At 40.4% G+C, this 23,690-nt stretch overlaps 1 protein-coding gene across 1 annotated transcript in view; it reads right to left on the reverse strand.

Annotated features, from left to right (window-relative positions):
* CDK6 (cyclin dependent kinase 6) overlaps nucleotides 1-23,690 on the reverse strand; it is a 127,118-nt gene that overhangs the window by 83,450 nt on the left and 19,978 nt on the right. Inside the window, exon 2 of the mRNA XM_021385661.1 lies at nucleotides 14,536-14,671. Within this exon, the coding sequence (XP_021241336.1) occupies nucleotides 14,536-14,671 (136 nt within the window). The remainder of the gene's footprint in view (nucleotides 1-14,535; nucleotides 14,672-23,690) is intronic.

Genomic DNA, 23,690 nt, shown 5'->3' on the forward strand with positions numbered 1-23,690 from the left:
AATAAACAGTTCACAATGTTTATTAAAGATGTGAATAAAGAAGAAAGTCAGAAGTCAATCCCTTCCTAACATCTGCAGGAAATTCATGATAAAGGTGAGCTGTGCACTTTTTAAAAATCACTTTTCAATAATACAGATTGTTTCCATTGTATTTTCTTTCTACTTTGTTTCTTCACTATGGCTGAAGTATCATGATGCTCTTTAGAGTTGCACAATGGCTTGGGTCAATTACTGAATGCTAGTCCCGGCAGTTCATTTAACTTTGCTTCCCCCGTTGCTCCATATTATAAATGCAGGGATAATGGTTAACTACTTCATGAGTGTCGCAAAGATTAACTGGTTAATGTTTGTTAAGTGCCGCAAAAAGAATCCAAGGATTTAGAATTTGCTTTCAGTTATAAAGGCGTAACGACCTTCAAGAAAACCAGGGATATATAAAAGAGAAAAGATTTCTTGGATTTAAGTTATGGGTAGAAATGGGCTTCAAGCAAGAGCCAAGAGGGGACAACATCCTACTGAAAGCAGCCTAGTGAGCCCAACAGTTGTACATACAGCCAAACAATTGTACATACAGCTTTGCAATGCTGTTGCAGCATTTTATGAACTGTCAAAATATTATTCAGGATGATAATCTTACTGACACCTTAGTACACATAAATCAAGCATAGAGAAAACCAGAATTGTTTCTTGGAAGCACTCAGCATGAAGAGTTGTTCTCCATATTTACAGATGCAATTCATTTGCAATTGTATTAACACTAAATTAAAAAATCAATAGCTCTTGAACCAGAAGCTTTACAAGGTGAACAGACAGGCACTTTACCCTACAGACAAAGCACAGAAAGGAGATTTTGCAAGAGGAGTGAAGCAAGTGCACAAACCCTTTTGTTTTCATCAAAAGCATGAGAAGTTTCTGATAGCACCAGAGTAGGGGAATGGCTGCCCGTTCCCTGCCACATACATGGATTATTAAAATCACAGAATTGTAGAGTATCCTGAGTTGGAAGGGACCTACAAGGATAGAATTATGGAATAGAATAATCTGAGTTGGAAGGGACTCGCAAAGATCATCGAGTCCAACTCTTGGCTCCATACAGCACCACCCAAAATCCAAACCCTGTGTCTGAGAGTGTTGTCCAAATGTTCCTTGAACTTTGGCACTTGGGGCCATGCCCACTGCCCTGGGCAGCCTGTTCCATGCCCATCACCCTCTGGTGCAGAACCTTCCCCTAACCCCCACCTGCCCCTCCACTGACATAGTTCCATGCCGTTCCCTCAGGTCCTGTCATCATTACCAGAGGGCAGAGCTCAGCGCTGCCCCTCCGCTCACTGTGAGGAGCTGCAGCCGCCATGAGACCTCCCCTCAGCTCCTCTGCTCTGGGCTGAGCAAACCCAGGGACTCAGCTGTTTCTAATACGTCTTGTCTTCTAGACAAGAAGTTCACCCTCCTTGTTGCCTTCATTTGGACAGTCTCTAACAGCTGTATGCCCTTCCTAGATTGTGGCGCCCAAACTGCACCCAGTGCTGGAGGTGAGGCTGCACAGCGCAGAGCAAAGCGGCACAAGCCCACCCCTCGCTCGGTGGCGGTGCTGGGCATGGTGCCCCCCAGGGTACAGTTGGCCCTTCTGACTGCCAGGGCACAATGTTGGCTCCTGTTCAACTTGCCATCAACCAGAACTCCCAGATCCCTTTCTGTGGAGCTGCTCTCCTTTCTTTTCTGACTTCCTACCTCTTCCTTTACCTATTTATTTCCTCCCTTGATGCACCGTGTTGCCCTTTCCTGCCCCATCCCCCATTCTGACCCTTCTCTTCATGCCTTCTCTGCATCCCATCCCACTCAGCCATTTCCTTTCCCACACTCACTCTCAAAGACTGTGGTCCTACTTCACCTCTTTGGGTTTCTGCCTCCCACATGTGATTATCAGGCAAGGTCGTTCAGCACAAGGTGCCAGGTATTAGCATGCCTCAGTAGCTCATTGCTGCATTGCAGATACAGCAAATGGTAACAGGCAGTGATATGCCTGAGGTGTCTGCTCAAAGCACGTCTTCACTGCTAACAGGTGGTCTGATACTACTACGCAGCACCGCTAGGAGTGGCTGCAGTGGTGAGACATGGTCCCACACATCTGCCGAGCGTCTCCAAAGTGCCACAGGCCATAGCCCCTCCACTTCTGAGAAGAGTGACACTGATTCACGTTAGTGTAAATTAATGTAAACCTGGACTTGTTTTCTTTTGAACACTTGACTGGTTCTTAAAAAAAGAGGCATCTTCAACGCATGGTGACACAATGAGCAATGAGCCTTCTTATTTCTTGGTGTTAGCGCAACAGACAGCAACTGGCTCTGCTTTGGGGGTGCAGCAGAAGAAAGGTGCAACGGGAGAGCCAGTAGTCTTCCTGCGAGTGGAGAAAACTGCGTCCTGTGTTTCACAGGCAAAATATCCTCCCCCTTCCCCACCTCCAAATCCTACACAGAATAAACTCCAAGGGAAGAAATTTTACATGAAGAACCAAAGGCATGTTAGAAGTTAATTTCTAAAGCAAGCTTATCAATGGAACAAACTGCTTCCGCAAAGCAGTATCTTTTAAAAATAAAATGTCCCAAATGATGCATAGGAGCAATGCAACTTGTGACAGATGCATAATTTCTCTAAAGACTAACTTGTGACAAGCAAAAAAAGTATGCTATTGATTATGTAAGCTAATTTGGAAGAGAAAACTACATTTCTTATTGTGTATCTTCACTGTAACCATTCATGGAAAAGTTATGAGGACAAAGCTAGCTACGACCCAGACAACCTGGAGCACATACACATGTGCTTCGCTGAATCAGGCCCTAGAAAGATGTCTTTTGTTTTCCCTATCAACAAAGAAAACATTACAAATCATACAATACAATATCAAACTCTATGTTATTCCAAAAGGACAGTCAATTAAGCAGAAGCAAACTGTATCTTTAGAAGAACAAATGAGAGAGCCCAGGGATCACTATCAAAGGACTTTTGTTTTCTTTTGTTTATTAAATAGCAACTGTATTATTTACTGCAGCTTTGCAAGCTAGTGAGCAGCTGGGTGTAACACATTTCCATGCTGTGTAACCTCTCCTTATGCTTCGTTAGACTCCTTATCAGGACCAGAAGAAAAGAAATCTCTCTGTTATGCTTTTCCTGTGGCAAAGGAAAAGACAAGATGATGACTTTCCAGCTCATTTCACTTGTACAACGTTCTCATCAATCACCATGGGGTAGGTCTTTGTTATTTTCACTGAAGGACTGTTCTTAGTTTTCTGTCACAATAAAGCGTGACTCCACTAACTAGCAAATCAAGGTTACCGCCACCGCATTTGTAAAGGAACAAAATGCAAACATAAGGCTAAAGCTACTTCTGAAATATTTTCCAAGGCCCAGTTTCACAGACATAAGCCCAGTTTGAACTAGGTTAAAATTATTTTCATTGAAACAAAGGTTAAAGTCTGAAATAGAGCAGTTGAGGTAAGGAAGCTAAACTAACCATTTCATCAAGAACCAAAAGTTTTCTGCTTGTTTTGCGACTTTCTGCTCCAGAAACCAAGCAAAGAAACTGTGGTTTATTCTTATTTTAAACTCCCTGTCAAGTATGCATCTCTTTGCAGTTTTGGTTCATTATAGCCCACGCAGCTTGGCCTCTATTCTCCTTTTCCTATGTCTACAATAAGACTTATAGACATTTGTAGGAATTACGTGAACAAACAAAAAGGAAGAAAGGGATATATTCTAATGAAGGTAAAATATAATCAAAAATGCTATGTAGGATGGTCTCTCCTCCCTTAACTTCATGTTTTTATATGTTTTTTCCTTGTTGGCCTGTGTTGTTTCTCACTGAATGACAGTTACACACAACATACTATTGTAATAACAAGCATATGGCTCAAAGATCACTGTTGAGTTTCCCAAGTCTCAAATTAGACATTTTTATTTAAAATACATGAAAGACATCTGTATACTCTTTCATTAAACACATTTTACATTTGTAACATCCTACGTATTCTTTTGGAACCCTTTTCATTAAAATGCCGAGTCGGAGTTTGGATAGCAAGTATTTCCTTTGTAACACTAAGGGAGGAGTATGTTACTGTCAAAATTTCTCTCTAAAAAGTCCCTGCTAAAATATTTACTCTACTTGTCAGAACAGGAATATCTGAAGTTAATTCCAAACGAGAGAATATTTTAGAATGAATCATAAACTAGATGTTAAAAAAAGGCAGCGCTCTACCATTCTCATGCCGCTTCCTTGCTGTAAAACTGAACAAAAAATGACTCTGCATTTGCATCCACAGAACACTGTAACATTTGGAGCCTTCTGAGATTCCTTAATTGTAGTTATGCAACAGAACTGTCACATCCAAAAACAAAGAACAAAAATTCTGCCACTGAATTTATTAGCTTGGAAAAGAAATGCTCTTAAGAGATGGCTAACATGTCTTCTTGATATTTTTTTGGCATTTTAAAGTTACAGTGCAACACTTCCTATTGCAGAGATCAAAGTAATGAGACATTTTACTAAGGTTTAGAAAATTTTATGGTGCTGTTTGTAAAGTCACATATTTAGCAACAGTGAAAACAGTTCAGCAGTAGCCTTCTCTCCAATTAATCCATTCATTTCAATGGGCTCTTTATGGAATGACGCGCTTCAATGTTAATAAAGATATCATGTGCTGGCTTTTAGGCATTGGTCAGAATGGTAAAAATCAGTTTCTTTTGAATGAGTATTCCCAAGGGTCAAGATTTTCAAAGGCAAATGGGGTAAGTTCCGTGGTCAGAACAGTTATGATATTAATAAAAAAAGAAACAAATCAACCATTGTGCTAAACCTGTGATCCTGCGGAGTTCTTTTCCATTACTGAGTCAGTTTACTATGATGACCAACTATGACACACGTTTGTAAATAGTCAGGGGTCTGGTTCCAAAGATACAGACATTGCTTACACATACATATATTTTGAGGGAACTTCCTTGGTCTGACAAAGCACAAGCAAAATGCATGTTTATGACTAATCTAAGACTACAGGAACAACAGTTTCATTTCTTCTTTGGCCTAGCTTTGGAATTCCTCAGGTCACTAATAAAGGATAACAACTGATCCCACTCTGTTAGCGGCTCCAATTTGCAGCCTTTCAACCTCACTTCTTCTAAAGTAGAGCAATCTGTTTACACAAAATTAGGCAGAAGATTAAGTGCTTTGCTGGAGCAGAGCCTCTGCTCCTCTTTTAAAGTCTGAAGTTGAACCAGAAGGGCTCAGGTATATATTCCAACATGATTTTAGATGTTTTATGTATAGTAACATAACTAATAGTACTGTATAGCTGTAACAATAACACAGAAGTCAAAAGAAACAAAAATACTAATGTTTACGAGTTTTTGGACAAGGCTTCCAACCTCCAAATTAAGGACAGATTTTGATCTAGGAGCTTAAGCTCTTTTTTAATTGCAAGCTGTTCATGCTTTACACGAAAACAACTGAAAGGCTGCTTGCTAACTGATGCTAATAGAGTTGCACCACACTCAACCCTGTAGTAACCCTAAGAAACCAACAGCTACGCCACAGAAGGATTTGACCCATAGTCCTGCTCTGGAGCACTGACATTGGCAAATATTACAAAGCCATGTCTGCTTTATGAAAACTACAAATAAATTAATCATTTTAATCCCCAAATACTTTCCCTCGCTGTTGCACAAAGAGCAAACACCAAACAGTATTTCTGTTATTTCACTCATGTTTCCATTCTTAATTTTCTGTCTTTTGGCAGCTGCTTGCGAACTTACTAATAATGTGTGTCTTTGTTTGGACCTCTTAAAAAGAAGGATATTCTCAAAATGGAAGAAAGCTCATTTTATTTCACTTTGAAACCTGAGAAACATGTAACATGAACCACACGCTGATTACAGAGCAGTGATACATAAAGGAAGCAGTTGTGCAAACGTGTGAAGTGTGGCTCTGGTGGGGATTGAGCAGAGCAGAGAAGCACAATTTCAGACAAATAATGCTGGTGTAGGATCTGATTACCATTACTCATGTTTAATAAGGTATTGTGTAAAGGGCAGCCAAAAAGGAGGACCTATTAGGGTGGGCATTGTATAGTCAAGGGTTTTCACACAGTCTCTTCCACTAGAAGCTCACAAATAAAATGGACAAATAAAATGGACAAGACAGACCCCAGGTGGAGAAACAGTGAGATGGTTCCATATTATTTATTAATGAGAGTAGAGTTAGTTAGCAGGGGATAAGGAAAATGAAAAGCAAAGTGATGGAGATAGAAGTTGCGGAGGGAGGGAAAGGACAGAAAATGTTACCCTGTGTAAATATTCAGCAAAAGTGAGATGAAGAAATGAAGGTGGAGGGAAAGGATGGAAGGAAGAAAGGGCTGGAAGATGGGATTAGCATGGGCAGAGAACACTGAGTTGAAATCAGTGGAAGTTCTCTGAGTGTCAGAGGTTTTGGCTTTGATTGCTTCAGCAGCTGAATGTATCTGGCTGCCAGCACTGGCTGGTGCCTCTCTGCACTTTTGTCCCTGATGGCCACACGATGGAAAGCAGGGAGGAACCAAGTCTGTTCCTCTACCTGCAGAGCCGAGCGGGATACGGGATCTCCACCAGTCTCTGGTCCAACACATAAGTAGAAGGGAGAGGCATAGCCCCAGCTAGGTCACATTTATTCCCTGCTATTAACTGCAACTGCCTTCAGCTCAGCTGTACCTGGTGGTGAGCTGGATCAGAGCCCTATGGGACAGACTCTGAGAATCAGCAGCATATATGTATATTTGTATACGTATCCATGTATGTGTATATGTATGCGTATGTATATGTACAGCATGCTTTGATGTGCATACGTATAAATACAGTACACACCAAACACTTCCCACACACAGGAAAGGCGCTGCCTCTTTTGCGTTCTTGTCCTTGTGACTCTTCTCTAAGCACCTGAGTTGCCCATTCTGGACTCTTCTCCCCATGGCTATTCTTGGATCATGAGCTCCCTGCAGGGCAGAGCGACGATCACTGAGTTTCCCTTTCTCCTCGCACTTGCTGAAATTGCAGCATTTTTGCTGCATATATATTAGGGGGCTTGTACAATAATTATACGCCTATGTATGTGTTTCTGTGGCTACACATTTATACATGAAATATATAAAAAAATTCCTAAGGCTAATTTTAAGTTCTGAGGAGGAAAATATGCAAAAAAAAAAATCCCTATCCATTTGTATGGGACTTTATTTTCAAGCAGAAGCTAGATACAAAAGAAATGAACAGACATATCTTGAGTAAATCACTGTGCCACTAAAGTAACACACTTCAGATTAATTTTTACCATGGGATGCAATAACCTGACTGCTCACTGGCACAAAAGAAGTGTACACAGCTAGTGCAGGAGTATTACATTTCTCTTGGGTGGAAAATAGAGTCTTGTAACAACTTATTTGATTACAGCATTATTCTTTCACTAGCAAAGAGTTGCCTGTGGCCACCTTTTGAATTATTTTACACTACAGCTCTCCAATTGCCATCAGTAAATATGGGTACTTTGTGAATATTCTAATATGAATCTGAGCTGCAGCAACTTGGGTTTGTTGAGAAAGGTGTGGGAAAGGTATCTTGTAGTGATGCTTCTTGTCCCAGATTGGCTCAGTTCAACATGAAAATAAATGTTTGCCAGGTTTCCCAAATACCTGTCTCATCACAATGTGCACCATCCTGTCTTTCCTTCCCAGCACTGTCTGCTTGTTTTGGGGTGAGGTATGGGTTTGTGAGTGTGCAGAGGCATAGGGGTCTGATCTCCTGCCAGTACAGAAACTACTATTAAGACAGTGATTCCTATCTGCCCCCATAAAAATCAAAAATAGCTCTTTGAACGTCTCTTCTCTATCTCACATCTGCTGTAGTATGACCTTCAAATTACTTGTCAAAAGCAACATATGGCTTGCAAGCAAGATTTAGAACACGGGTAAATCCAAACATTTCGGTCTATTGTTCTGCTACTGCTTCAGGTACACCATGAGCTGCAATAGCTCTCTCCTAATTACTTTAACTGCAGAATTTCTGATGAAGGGAAGGACTTTGAAAATGAGTGACACTTCTGTTGATCACTAAGGGAGGATCTATATGCAGAGCAAATTGTGACTACATACCACTGTGACAGACAAATCCTCCCCGCGCCTTGGAATGGCCACTGGCTCGCTGCTGAACAGAGTGGCACTGCCTGACGTGCTGCCTTGCAGCTCAGCCCCACTGCTACATCTGCTTGAGCATTAGCCCTGCCACATGCTCCCTTTGTTTCTTCCAGTGTCACCAAAGCATTTCACATAGCGATCACTATCACACTGACGTTCCAATAGCAAAAACCTAGCCTCACTAATAAACCAAGAGCACCTCAAGAGAATCCAGAACAGCGGACTGCATCACACCAAGATCCAGTTCTGTAGAATTAAGAGGGATTCAATCAGCTGACAGCAACGTTTCACTTCCAGTGCCTGTAATTCTGGAATTTTTCAATGACTGGTTTATAAATTCTCATCTACCAAAGGCTGAATCGCCAGCCCTTACCACAATTTAGAATCTCTTCAGTTTCTTAATTCCCTTTGACTTCCTGAATAAAGATGATTTCTGGCCCTCCATCTATTGAAAACAATGGAGGGTCCCCCTCCCCCCCCCCCCAGCTTCCTCCTGACTTCAAAGGAGGACACATCCCTTAGGGCCACAATGGCCATAATGGACCATATTGCTGCCTTGAGACTTCAGGTCATAAAAGAAAAGTAGATTGAGATGTCTTTTTAGAGAGTCCTTCAGAGGCATCTTTTGTGACATTTGTAATCCAGTGTCACTGGTTTGAAAGACTAAAATTATTACTCCAGGCAGGTTGCTTTCATGCATTATTCTACAATGTTGCTTGACTGCTTTCCAAACTGGAACAACTGAAAAAATGTGAAGCACTCCAATGATTTTAAATCACTGCTCAGGACAGGGTGATTTGAAATTATTGGAGTGCTTCACATTTTTATGAGCTATCAGCTGGTCTCAGGCTACAGCACTGCAGAAAAACAACTATATATCATCAGTTTAAAAATGTTTGAATTTGAATTTGGAAACAGCAGGGATTTGGAGATAAAAGTCTGCCATCAATACAATCTGTAGCTATACACTGACAGTAAGATGATCCAGGTTAAAGAAGTAACTGTACAGATACAACATTAAATTTTAAAACACTACATGCTGAGAAGTGCCTTCATTCAAATCATGACTCCCCCAGCTCCTTGGTCAGGCTGTGCATTACTACCTTCAGCACCACGTCAGGGGAGATGTGGCTGTGTCTTTACATGGGGCAGCAACATGGGAAAGAAATGACAACACCTGCAACAGAGGGAACCACAACACTCGGAGAACATCCTCTATTAAGGCGTACTTCCTTCTGAGCTGCCACTCATGCAGGGCACCTGCGCTCTCTCCTGCTGCCCTTCCATGCAGCTGTCCAACCCCTGATAGTAGGACAACAAAGAAGAAATTAAAAGATGTAACCTGCAAAAACAAAACAGCTCAGCCATTTTGTTTCTCTTTTATTTACAGTGACAACTCTTCTTTAATTTATAATTCGGCTTCAGAACAAAATATGTTGGAAAATGCTGCACAAAGATCCTCAGCAGCTGTACACTGCCATCATTTCACTGAGGCTAATGGGTTTACACCTCTCTGTATCAGCTGGAGATCTGATCCATTTTTTGTGAGCTCTCAACTCCCCACTAAGCTTTGCTTTTTTCTTTACTGCTGGGAAAAAAATATAAAGAGCTCTTCCTTTAGTACCTTTCTTTTTAATTTTTGTGGGCTCTTTTTTAGTGCACTTACACATAAAGGAGTAACATCTAGCTGAGATATTGCTAAACATGGCCTCACTCTGAAGACTGTCAGCACGGGTGAATCTGTTTTCCTGGAATATCTTGTGCTGTTTGCAGAATTGCATGATTGTGTGACATCTGCTCCACATCTCATACGTGGTCGACTGAGAAGGTACAATTGTGGCAGATGGCTGATGATGACTCACCTCGCAACAGTGAACACTGGTTTGCTTTCTGAGAAGCTACATCTTCATATTAATTTTGCAAGAGCCTTGCAAAGATGTGACCAGTCCACCTGGCTTGCTAGCAGGCAGTGTAAGTTGCAGGGAGTGCACATCAACATTTTTTTCCAAGATATAAAACTGACTGGGATACTTTTTTAAAAAACAATGCATGGGCTACTATTAGGTAAATCCACAAATGGAAACTAGGTTCACTGCCTTACTGTCTAAATGCTAAGTAGCAAAACCTGTATATCTGAATCAGACAGAGATCTAGGCTTCCTATGCAAAGGAAAAACAGAAAAACAATACCCAGAAAAGCCATTCCCTTGAGTGAGGAATCAGTAATATCAGAGAAAAAGACATATCTTAAACCCTGTTCTATCCATGGTCTGACTGCCGTGTTCCAGGCTCTCAGGAATGCCATGACAGTTCTTAGTCAGCAGACCAGAGCGGAAGGTCATCCCCAGCAACTCTTGCATCCCACAAAAAATAACATACGCCCCTGCTGTACAAGAGATCTTTGATCTGTTCCCTTCTCTGATTAGCCAAGTCTCTCTGAACTGCTAATGGCATTAATGTTTTAACATTACTGAAGACCTATGCATGACTAACAGCTGTGTCCTAAGGAAACTGATCTCATACCTTCAATTTCCAAAGAAACTACCCTAAAGTTAAAGAGAGTCCCAGGAAGGAAAGAGGGGAGGAGAAGGTGAGCAGAGAGGAGAAAAGGAAGTTGTTGTCATTGCTGATTCTGATTCTTCCTGTATGGATCAAATACTAATCAGGTGTGACACAGGAAGAAAGCAAGAGCGAGCAGGATTATAATCCAGGATTTAAAGACACTAATGGTTTACAGTTCTCTTTCGGAGCTGAGTGCCATGTCCATGAGCACTTGGAGTCATGCTGTCTCTCTAGCCCAATGAAAACTCCCTTATAAAAAAATGGAAGCACTTCAATAGAAAAGATTTAAAATACCTCCTTTCAGAATAACCTATAACTCAGTGGCCAGAACTACAGCCACAGAAATAGGCATTCATGCTTCTGGAGACAGGGAGGGGAACTGAGCATGTTTGCCCTACATCCTCTGTAAGCATTCCCACTACCAGGCAATGTCTCAAAAGGAAACTGCTCCTCCTCCATCATTTTACGGGCACCAATGGACATGTTCCTAAAATACCTTCTGGGGCGGCTCCTCCTGCTGAAGGGTTTTAGATACTTTAGATAGGGCTTTCGAAAGACATTGCTGAGCAGAGTAAAGACAAAATATTTAGACATGCTTAAATTATCTACACGGTTGCATTCTCTGAACTGCTACAGGCTGCTATCTGCTAAACATAAAGGGAATTCTCAAAATGGTACTGTTGTCATTTATTATCCTTGAGTGCAACTAAAAACCCTTGCATGCCCCAAACCTGCAACAGGTGAGTCTCCCTCCCTCAGATGGTATGTAATGATGGTAGTTAGTTTGCACAGAAAGAATCTTTTGCGGCTGATACTTCTCTCATTGTAATTTGATGTCATTCAAGTTCCACCAGCAACTGTTGAGTTTACACCATGGTGCCAAAGAGGTACATTAGATCCTTCTACCTGAGCTACGCAGAGCTTACTCAGCTTGTTTGGTACCTCTGTGCTGCTGACACACACTGAACTTTAACAGATGGCCTTACAATACCGGCAGTTGTTTTGTGCTGTGCTAGTTGTGAGGGGAAATACTCTACACAAACTGTCTGCAATTCTGGAAAATAAATGAAGTATGAATCCATATTAACCTCAAAAGCCAAACTATAAAAAGTCAGATTAGTAATTTAACGATGTATGTGCTCTGGGTTAAATGCTCACTTGCTGCAAAATGGCAATATTTCCCTTCAGCAAGAGAAGTATGCTTTGCCACAGTGTCTACCAGGAACATCCATAAAGACATTATCATTAGAAAGATGTAGAAATATGTTAGGAATAAGCCCTGAGAACCTTCCTTGTGTCATCAATGGTCACGACCTACAGGCAAAAGTACCTTCATAAACTGGATGCTTTCAGAATAAGGTATATGAACAATGAAGCAGTGAGGTCCTATTTGATTTAAGTGGTTCTGTTTATTTTTTTTTTCAGTGGCAAGCAGAATTCAAGAACACAACAGCTACTGTGCAAATGTTAAAATCAACAGAGATGACCCAGTAAGCTCAGTCACTCTATGGTTCTATGAAACAGCCCCTTTGCACTTCTCCTCTCCCATTTGAAAAGAGGTGGATGCATCACATGCTGAATTTACCCTCACTAACTTCACCAGCCCCGGTGAGACTTGCCCTGTATGTAAAACAACAGAATTCTCCCTCCTTGTTTCTGCATGGCTAAATTTTTCCCTTTTATTGTGCCAGTATCAGATGAATCAACTGTGTTGAACTAGTAAACTGTGTAAGCAGAATAGCACCTTTAAAGGTAAAACCAACAATTTTCTTCACAAGTATAAAACTGCCATGAAATGTATATTTGTGCATACATATTACAATGTACTAGGGTAAATTTAGAGCAGGATTTTAGAAAATTGGAAGCCTTTCAGTGCAATGCTCACCTCCTCCAATTGATTTACATGAAACATAGCTCAAAAGATGTTTCAAACAGATTTCAGACTTGGTCATTCAGTTTCCATCCATTTCAGTCATTCAGTAAGACAGTACACCCGGTACCTTTTATGTTGTTACAGTGTTAGTTACACTGACGTGCAGATCCCTTAAGTACCATCAAAGCTCTAGAAAGCTATGAAACCCTTAAATCATTAACATAAAAGAACTCTTTAATTGCTAGAGGTACATTCCAGTCTTCTGCTGGGACTGAATCAAGGCTGTACTCATTTTTTTTTTAAGTTTTATTTTATCCACTAGGGGTTGCTTAAAAATACAGTTTTTGGAACTGGATGATGTTATACATTTGTGACTTTGATACAAGTAAAAAGATCTTTATCAGTGTAATGTTATTTTGTACTCAAAGATCAGACAACTTCTGAGTTTGAAGCTGTTAACAAAAAACATTAAAACTACTAAATTTCAAATAGGTCTTACGTTTTCTTTCCTATTTTCCTTCCTCTGGTCTTTTGCCAGAATAAGAAGACACAACATACCTCAAGAAAGTACTTATACAAATGCAAGGCAATCATTCTCTGAAAGCACACGCATTATTTTTCATCACAAAGAAAGAAAAAAGAAAAGTTAATGTTAGATATTTAGTGGGAACACAAATGTGGGAACACAAGCCCTTCTGCTTCTTTTCCCAGGCTTAAACATTTTGTCAAATATTTCAAGCTATGATCCTTGATGTAGCACTTCACTATGAAATTCCCAGAAGAGTTGGAATACATCTTTTAGTACCAGTAATACATGCATGTCCTATCTTGGGAAGAGGTCTTCCCTTGCGGATGCAGAATATGAGATGATGAGATGGGAAAACTTAATGCCCATCCTCCCAGTTACTGAGAGCCTTTCCAGTCTCCACAACACCTGGTTGTACTACCCACTAACTTGAGCACCACCTCTGTCTACTGCAGAGACTGAATTCAAGCCTCTTCCCCACAGGTCCATGGTGAAAGTTACCTGCTCTTGAGAGATACAGACAGGTATAGACACCTACATACGTCAGACAGAATGACGTGACATGAAATGAAAGGAGTCTCTTGGGGGAATCAAAAGTAAAGAGAAAGAAGTAGATGCATAGGGTTTATATTATACATTCTAACAATACTCAGCACTCTACCAGGCACCTTCTAGGGAAGGTTCAAGCAGTCTTGGACTAAAGAATAATGGAATGATCTGCTTACAGCTGTGAGCAAAGGTCATTCTCAATGATTTGGAATACATTTGGTAGGCTTGCAGTAAAACAGGAATCGCAGAATCATAGAATGGCCTGGGTTGAAAAGGCCCTCAAAAATCATCAAGTTTCAACCCCCCTCCTGAGTGCACGGTCGCCAACTGCTAGACCAGGCTGCCCAGAGCCACGTCCAGTCTGGCCTTGAATGCCTCCAGGGACGGAACATCCACAACTTCCCTGGGCAACCTGTTCCAGTGCATCACCACCCTCTGTGTGAAAAACTTCCTCCTAATATCTAACCTAAACCTCCCCTGTCTCAGTTTAAAACCATTCCCCCTTGTCCCATCACTATCCACCCTCATAAACAATCATTCCCCCTCCTGTTTATACTCTCCCTTCAAAGGAAAGAGTCAAGGAATTTCAAACTCTACAAGAGAAAAAAGCAACTATAAAATTTCCTCAAAGAGAATACATTGGTTAGTGAATATGAGCTGTTGCACTACAGCTCGTGTCCCAAGCTGGGCTTGACTCAATTTTGATATGACAAAACCCTATGCAGTCAAAATGCAGTTTGCCTGAGTAAGGTCTTTGTGATTTATCTGTGTCCTCCTTATCTAACAGTTTCTGAAAGAGTACCCAACATTTTTCTTCTTAAATACCTTTACAGTTTCAGTAGGCACTCCAGGCTCTGGAACTTTATCCAAGTAAGTAGTCAAGTCTTGATCCACGTGTTCGAACACCAGTGTTAACTTGGTCTCTCTGTCTGTTCGTGACACGGTGCACACATCAAACAATCTGAGAGGAGGGAAAGAAAAGAGGAGGTAAGTATACAAGAACCAGCACAGACATACCTTGCAGCTCACACAAATCTATGTAAATTTCCTACGGCACAGAGAACTAAAAAAAACAGCTTTCCATAGGTAGTGCAGACTTCAAGCTCCTGATTAATCAGATAACTACTGATACATTGATAATATCATCTCTTTCATGTGGGGATTATAATACGGGATTAAATAATAAGAATTCATCGGTTTATCAAAGTAAAATAATTATATGAAAAGAAAGTATTTTCTTGACAGTGCAATGGAAGTTAATACAGAATCTGACCTGACATTTTCCATGGTCTACACTCCATCAACTGCACTCCTTCGCAAAAATACAATATAGGTAACATTTCTGAGGAAAAATAAGATACAGGCTGCCTGCATGCATCTTCAGTTTCTTGCCACATAACTCTCATGTTCACCATTATGTGCCTTTAGAATGAAATTTTCTTCAGAAGAAACGGAATTTTTGTGCTCATTACTCCTGCAAATTTCCAGAAGCAAGGAATACATTCAGAGTCAGGATACAGCCTGGAAAAAAGCCTTAGGCACAAGATGCCACTGCTAAGAAAGCTTTCTTTCATCACTTTCTGCCACTCTTTTACTGGAATTTCTTTATCATTTTACCACATTACACAACATCACATTCAAACTCATTTCTAAAGCTCTTCATAACTTTGCATTCCTATCTGATTACTCTATTTTCTATTGTCTTCTTTTTTTTAATTAGGATTTTTCTCACCTTCTCCACTTCATCTACTGTGCCAGCTTTTTATCTTCCACACAGCATTCTGCCCATCCTTCAGTGCTTCACACCTATTGTACCAGTGACCACCACATTCACCATCCTCCCTCAAGTCTCACTTCTAAAAGAAGTCCTAACAGGAAACCATCCTACAGGTGGAAGAAAGCTGTTCTCTGCTCACATACTTCACTAATGTGTGTATTCACTTAGTTGACAAATTGTACAGACCAGTTTGCCTCTCCTTCTGAAGTAAGGCAGAAAATCAACTGCTACTTTTATTAGGTGACAGTAGTTCTAAAAATATATATTAATAGCATTATTAAGAAAGATATCCACACTGTTAAACTGAAGAACCTATCACTGATAACAAATCAATAGTAGTACTGCTTATTTTGGTCAATGTCGTAGCGGTCGTATTGTTTTATTACGTGTCGTTTTCCTCTTGCACAGAATAACTGCTCGTTATATTTTTGTCTTTTTCCTTGGACTAAGTGCTTTATACGCAGGATCTGTAGACAGCAGATGACACACAAAGCCTTGGGGGTTGCTTTTAAAATGGGTCACCTGAGAACAGAAGAGGCAAGTACCTTGCACTGAATTTTTACTTCTTATCTTAAATATCAAAATATTTCACAAGGGAAGGGAAGATAAGAATTGGCAAAACTATCTGTGAAGACTGCAATCGAGGTTTAAAAGAGTGTTATGCTTCATTTAACAAAGATTTAACATGTTATGGCTCTGGTCCTACTTTAATAGCATTTCCTAAATAATCTTTGGCCAGACACATAAAAATTGATTATTAGACATTATGTTTTGAAAATGGATGCACACATGTTCCTTTTAGCCTAACAGAGCTTTTCAGTGAGTAATAATTTGGGAACTGGAGTTACAGAATACGGAGAAACTGTCACCCTACCTCTTTCAAAAAATGTAATCTGTGCCTAATCTGTAATCATCATATGAATTAATATTTATTGAGTTATTATGGGAGCCTAATGACTGTTAACAGCACATTTCTGACATAGATATATAGTATTTTCTTTGTGATTCTCTTAATGCGGCATATATGGAGATGCCCGTACACAGTTTTGTGAAAAGTCGCAAACCTTCCTGAAAAGTTTAATTTGGTGGTATTTGGCTGGAGGTTAATAATCTGTAATATATTTATATAAATCAATGTGGAATGTAGTCGGACTGCCTATAACCCCAACACATGCAAATAGAGAGGAGCCAGACAGGTCTGAACATCTGAACATAAACATTGGAAAATATTTCCAACTGTATGATTTCTTTGTGTTGACCTACATTTACCTAAAAATGTTCTAAAACACCTCTTCTGCCTGGTATTTAATACACTGGCAAGACTATCCTTTCAACCATAGCAGAATTATAATTTGCTAAAAAAAGGAAAAAAGATTTCACTTTACACAATACAGAAGCAATGTGAAACTTACAACTCACTGCAGAAGGAAATGCTGATTCTCTGTTTAATTCTTCTCTGTGGGGCTTATTTTAATTCTGGAATTTTCTGGCATAGCACGATTAGGATCTCTAAGAATTGCAATCCTAGTCCTCTATTACTGAGCAATAATACTATGACTGAGTAATAATATCTTTCCCTTTTATACACCCGTTATGTGAAACTCAAAATGGTCTACTGCTAATAAACCTCCATATACTACATGGATAGAAGCTGGTTGGAAGCATGTTGCATTTACTCACAGAAAACATAGCTATTGCCTTAGAAAGATAATAATTTAAAGCGTACCTTATAGGAATATGCAATATTACAAAAAGAAAGACAACATCTGGGATTGCTTGCGCTAATAATTTTGAAAATATGGAGCTCACTCCAAAAGTAATGCCTCCTATTTATTTCCAAGGAAACTACAACAGATACAAAGAGCAAAATAGCTATTTGACAGAGCAAATTTTCAGCTGCAAAACACTACTTTTCAACAGTCACCGCCAGTAGCTATGCACCTTCACTAGCAATGAACACAAGCTGCATGCCATGCTCGTATAAATCTGCATGGCTGTCCAGAACATAGCTTGTCTTTCACGTCACTGTCATCGCTGCTGAAACACACCACCCACTGCCTCATTGTGTTCACATGAGCACATGAGCACAATTTATGGAGACCTACATCACATATGTAGGTCTCCATAAATGTTCATCAAGCATTGATGAAGATCAATGGGTGCAATTTTTCCAGTACAGAGGAATTCAATTCCACACCTTTGCTTCAAACGTACTTCCATGTCAGACACCATTTTTCCATGTTTGCTGCCCTCTGTCACACGGCAACAACATGTAATGGAATACTGGTTGGAAGGTTCAACCTCTACTGCCATACCACGAACACCCACCTTTGATATCATGGGCCAACATAATAAAACAGAAGGCATTACTTTTGGAGCAGCCCAAACAAGATTGAACGAGACACAGCATCTTCACCAGACAGTGTCCATAGGGATCAAACTACTTTTCATAAATTATATTATTTTACATCCACTGTAGAAAATCATCCACAGAGTTGCCTTCTTTAGTTAGGCATACTTCTGCTGTCTGTGCTGGCCATCTTTCACGCCATTTCCTCGTGATTCTCCCTACGTGACGAGCCAGCTCTGTATGTCATTGCCTCTCTGGAACAGGCAACAGCAAAAGACCTTCTATTTAAAGAGTTAGGATGTGGACACCGTCCTAAGTGAAGTAAATGTACTTCAATTAATACAGGATTTCCATACGGAATTCTCTGTAAACACAAGCCCTGCCCTTCTATTGTACTTACAAATGAAGCGATTGAATTATTTGATTAAAGTAAGATCCGCTATGGGAAATCCTGCAAGTATTTAACAAGATGTTTAGCCGGAAGTCATACATTGCCTGATGTGTTGATCTGAACTAGCACACTGTTCAACAGACATTTACTGAGTACCTATGTTTTAATGCATTTTTTTAAGTTAATTGTACTAAAGTAAAAAAATCTTATCAGCTACAAATCTGTGTATCTATTTTACAAAAATATATTTTTCTGAATGTAGAAAAATAGATGATGCATCCTGAAGCCCCTGTTATTTCTTACAAGTAATCTGACAAATGCAATCCCAGTTCATCTTCATTTTACACCACAACATCTGAATGCTAAATGCTTTCAGCAGAAAAGAGGCAGTTTGCCAATTCCTTTGAAAACACTGCATATATTCTGACTGGTACTAATTTGCTAACAGCTTCTGGAAGGTCCTTCCATGTTATTAGATTTGCTTTTGAGATGCTCTGAGAACTGCTATAAAGTTACCCATTTTCAAAAGGAATAAACATTTTTTTTCTGCGCAAACTGGCAGCAGAGATGAAGATCAAAACCATCAGGCTACCAGGCTTGCCACCTGCAAAAAATACCAAACAAGAGGTATGACTGTAAGACATGAAAAACTGCAGGACATTAGCTCCCTTGGTTACTCTCAAACAGATGAGTAAGTACAACTGGAAAATTAACCAGAGCATAAAGGGAATACTCGCTGCCAAAGCATCCAAAGGCTTATTGTTATTTTTATTGCAGTAGGGCTAATCCAACACGAACAAAGATCTTGTTACTTCGCTGGTCACTCACAGCACTGAACAAAAAGACAATCTCTGCCCTCAGAAGTGTTTCAGTAATAGGGATTTACCATAATTTTCTTAGGAACAGTCTCCTCCCAGGAAGAATTGCTTCCTAGATTGTGTGTGACAAAAAAAAAAAAGAAAAAAAAAAGAGAACTGGAGCCATTGAGAAGGAGAAATGGTTAAGATGTTCCAAGGTTTCAGAGGTCTGGACAAAGACTCAGATGGGAAAGAGTTTGGTGGTCTCAACATAACTCTGAAAGGTATTTACCACATGACAAAAAAACATATGAAATGTATGTACGACAGTGGTCATGCAAACACGACAAAATTGGAATACCAAAACTATTAGAGGTCATGATTGAGGTTTATTGACAAATATGTTTGGGGGACCCTGAATAGCTTCTGCTTTCACTGCCGTTGGCTCAGGTAAATCCTGCCAGTACATAATTTTCAAGTGCACAAGAATTTCAGCCTCCCATACCTAGAAGTATTGAAGAATGACAGTAAGGCACCCACTGGGTCCGAATTTCAGCAGCAGCCTCAGACTATTCTGTTCTCTGGAAGCCACTGGTCTGTAAGACCTGGCTCCTCACCGCTTGAAAATCCTTCATTCAGCCCAACCTTTTAACCTTTGCTAGTTCTCCCCACATTTTTAATTTTAGCTACCTTCTCCTTTGCTTTTGAAGAAGAAAAACAGTCTGCTAACGGAAAGCAGTCTCCTCTTGGGACCACATATACCAAACGTGTTGTAACAACGGGACATATTTCAGATGACGAACACAATAGCTGGGCAAGTGAATTGGAACATGTGCGTTACAAGAACCATGTCCCACGTAGCAAAACAGGAAATACAGCTTCACACTCAAAAACGTATGACAGAGCTCCTTCCCTTTGTTCAGGACACGCTACTTTGTCTCATCCTCATCAGCAGTCACCTGCTCCACCATGCCTTTGTGTGTTGGCATTTCAGATATCAGACATAGGTTCTTCTTGCTCTGAGGAGTTTTAGCGAAATAATTCTAGATGTCAAAACAGGGCATGCAGATAAACAGGTCTCTAAGTTCAAAGTATCTAATCTCGTAAGTGCTTTTTTTTTTTGTGATAACATTTGTAAAATACTTAGTGATGCAAGACCTAAGTTCCTGTTTCAAAAGTGTGTGAGTCTTAAGAAGCCTCTCAATGTGCTTGTCATGCCAGCTGCACCTGCGCTATGTACATTGCTATGTAGGACATGCCTCCATGGCAGACTGCATGACGATGCAGGGACACTTAGACCACTCTTGACTGACCACCTTGGTGCTGATCCAGGCAGTGTGACAGCACGGCACTGCCTGCAGCACAGCACGGTAGCCCACCTGCAGCTCCAGCCAGCAGCAGGCAGATGTCTCAAATTAAACTCAATTCATTAAAACAAGCCTGGTTATCTCAGCACTGCTGATGGCAACTTTGAGTCTCAAAATCTTATTCTCTGCATTTCCACTGGGTTCTTGTGAGTTTGTGGGACATTTTCCCTGCCCTGTTGTCCTCCCAAGAAATAGTAATAGGGTCCCTTCTTGTCCTCAGAAGAAACTCTTCCAGGCACATAACAGAAAAGGACAGAACATAACATCAGATAAAATAAATGAGTTTATCACAGACAGGCAGATGTCATGCAGATAGATGTCACCCATTCACTATCTGCTGGGCACAGCACAGAACTGCCATGCAGAAGGAGCAGCATGATGCAAGCAGGGCAGCCCAACGCCCTTGCCTTGAGACCTACCCCAGCTGAGCCCAGACAGTATTCCTGCTTAGAGCCCACTCAGCAGTGAGTTTTAAGGGAAGGAAGGGGGATATTAGGATGACAAGGCAATCGTTCATCTGCAAGCTGAGCTCTGTACTGTAATTTTTTCCAGTCTCTCCCTTTCTGACTTGGAAAAATTATTTAAAATGCTTAGCTCTATAAAAGATGTTTTTGTTCTTTAAGTGTGTGTGAGGAGGAGAGACAGCAAAAGTGACAGGAATGTATGCTCTTGAAGGTGAAGTAAATAGCACTGGCTGAAGCCCGGTGGTGTGGGCTGCCTGGGCAGGCGTTCAGGGCCTGGTGCTGCCTGGGCCCGGCCTGCGGCACCCCACACTCCATGCTGGGCCTCCTTGAGCTGCGGCGAGCCCTGATGCCAGCCAGAACAGTTCTGTGATGCAGACAAATGTCTGCTCCCATGAAACCACCAAAGTTCATTTTCGTATTCAACAGAAGCAAAGGTTTGTCCCCAAAAGATGGAAAGGCCAAGTGCATTTACTTACCGTGCCACCCAAGTCACTGACTGATTCAGTTGCTGAGAGATTTACTTCAAGGAAAAATATGTCTGACAAGACGTTCTCTACACCTCTCTTTGTTTATAGCATAATGCTGTCTTTTTCAGTCCTAACACTGCCATTTCTTGTTCACCTTCTTTGAAAAGGGTGATCATTATTAATAGGTGAGGAACAGAAATGAATCTGATGAAGGTTAGTAATGACCACAGCACTTCAGCTTCAGGACTCACCCTAAAGTTCACCATTTTTTCAGAATACTTGCTCTGTACCCTAACAGCTTCATCTCATTGGATTTCAAATCCAAGCTGGATGATTATCTAGGGCAAATAGCAGCCTGCTGGTACCAGTGCCTGCCCTGTGCACTGCTGTTAGATCTCTCTGCCAGGGGCAGACAGGTCACCCCCATGGCAGAAGAACCTGGCTTGCTGCAATGACAGTCACTGGCAGATTCTGCACGATCAGCAGTTGCCATCTGACCTATTTGCAGTGCTCTCCTGCAACGCTGGAGCACGCAAATGCACGCTTGGTGCTGTGACACAGAGTGCTCCCTGTCAGCTCCCATAAGCTTCCAGTTTAGAGCCCAAATTAAAGATTGCTGGATTCATGGGCAGTGCATGTGTATCCTCTTAAATGTTTCAGATTTTTGCCAGAGCACCTTGCCCAGGAGCAGTTGCATTACTTTTTGCATTGTCTGAATTGCTCAACATGTAAATAAAACTGATGCCTGAATACTGAATTTGTTTAATTCAAATGTAAGGAGCACAGCAGTTATCCTAGGTCCCAGCTACACCTGGTGCAAGACGAGATACAGCAAAATGCAGTCTTTGTTCATGGGTAAATGACAAGTGAATTGCTTGTTACCAGTTCCTCCTTTCAGTTTACATTCTGGAGTTGAGCTGTGCCAAACCTAAAATCTAAATCTAAGTTGATAATCTCTTTCCTAGACTTTAATAAAACCAGTGACTCATCTTCCAAAGACTATATAGCTGTATAAATTATTATTTATTCTTCAGTAGTTTAATAATCTAATCTGTCTACACTTGAGACAGTTAACTCAATGGCGATGCCAACATATCTAAAATAACACAGGAAACAATAACCCCCCACTTGATACAAAAAGTAGTCACAGCCTGAAATTAGATGTCCTGCTGGATATTCTGTACCATCTCATAGGGTAATGTCACAGCAGTTCCTGATGAACTTCACTCAACATTTTTTTAAGTTGTAAGTAAATCTAATGCAAATTTGATTCCAAGCTCTTGCTTTTCAGAGATGCCTGGGGAAACCTGAATGACAAGAAGCTGGTACTGTACAGGATGACAGAAGAGTTCCACTTTTGTAATGCTTAAACCTTGTAAGGAAATAATACATTTCTACAGTGCTTCATAGGAAGAGATGGGACTGAATGATCTGTATTTTTCAAGGCGGGATCAAGAGCTGGCTTTTAGAAAACAAGAAGTCTCATGTTTCAACAGTACTGCAAACTTCACTGCAAAAAAACAAGAGTAGTAAAATAGAAGAGGAAAAAAAAGAAAAAAGACTAAATTGGCTAAAGTTGACAAAATTGATACACACAAAGTAAATAAACAAAGGTTAGTACTGACAACTCTTGACAGAAGAACCAAATTCATTCTTTTTAATCCTTTGAATCATATCATTCTACTTTAGTCAAGGAATTACTAAGGTAGTGTGGTGTAATGTCTTCAGTGTAACATGCTGCGTATCCATGTGTTAAAAAGAAAGTAATTAGTAAATACAGTAGTAAAACAGGGAAATATTTAATGGTTACTGTCTTGCCCAGTATTTATATCTGGAGTTGATTATTATGTATCCTTTCTTAAATACAATGTTCTTGGATCTCAAGATAATATTATATCAAAGAAAATCTTTTTTAGGAGAATGAAGCAAGCACCACTCTGGGAAATCAGGTGCAAATTTCCTACAGAGCCTGTTTGTTTATTGCTATGACACCATGGCCAGCAAATGTGAAGCAGCATTTTATGAAATATTTTTAGATGTGTCAGAACAAAAACACTGTTTTGGAGCTAGGACAATAATGTGCAGAAGAAAAGGAAGAGTACTTATCATAGAGCTGTAAGATCCACTAGCCCTGAACTATTAAAGAACTTACACTGTGCTTAAAATCCAGCATGCAATCAGCCTATGGTACATATAAGTACCTGGCGCACAGTACATGCTGTAGGGAACTGCTTTAGCAAGGGGTTGGACTCAATGATCTTTAAAGGTCCCTTCCAACCCCTACGATTCTGATTCTGTGACAAGGAAGCACACATTGTCTAAAGCTCAGTCTCTCATATACGCCTGGAATTTTTCAGAACTAAAAAC

This window comes from Numida meleagris, chromosome 2, assembly GCF_002078875.1.
Source record: "Numida meleagris isolate 19003 breed g44 Domestic line chromosome 2, NumMel1.0, whole genome shotgun sequence".
Lineage (NCBI taxonomy): Eukaryota > Metazoa > Chordata > Aves > Galliformes > Numididae > Numida > Numida meleagris.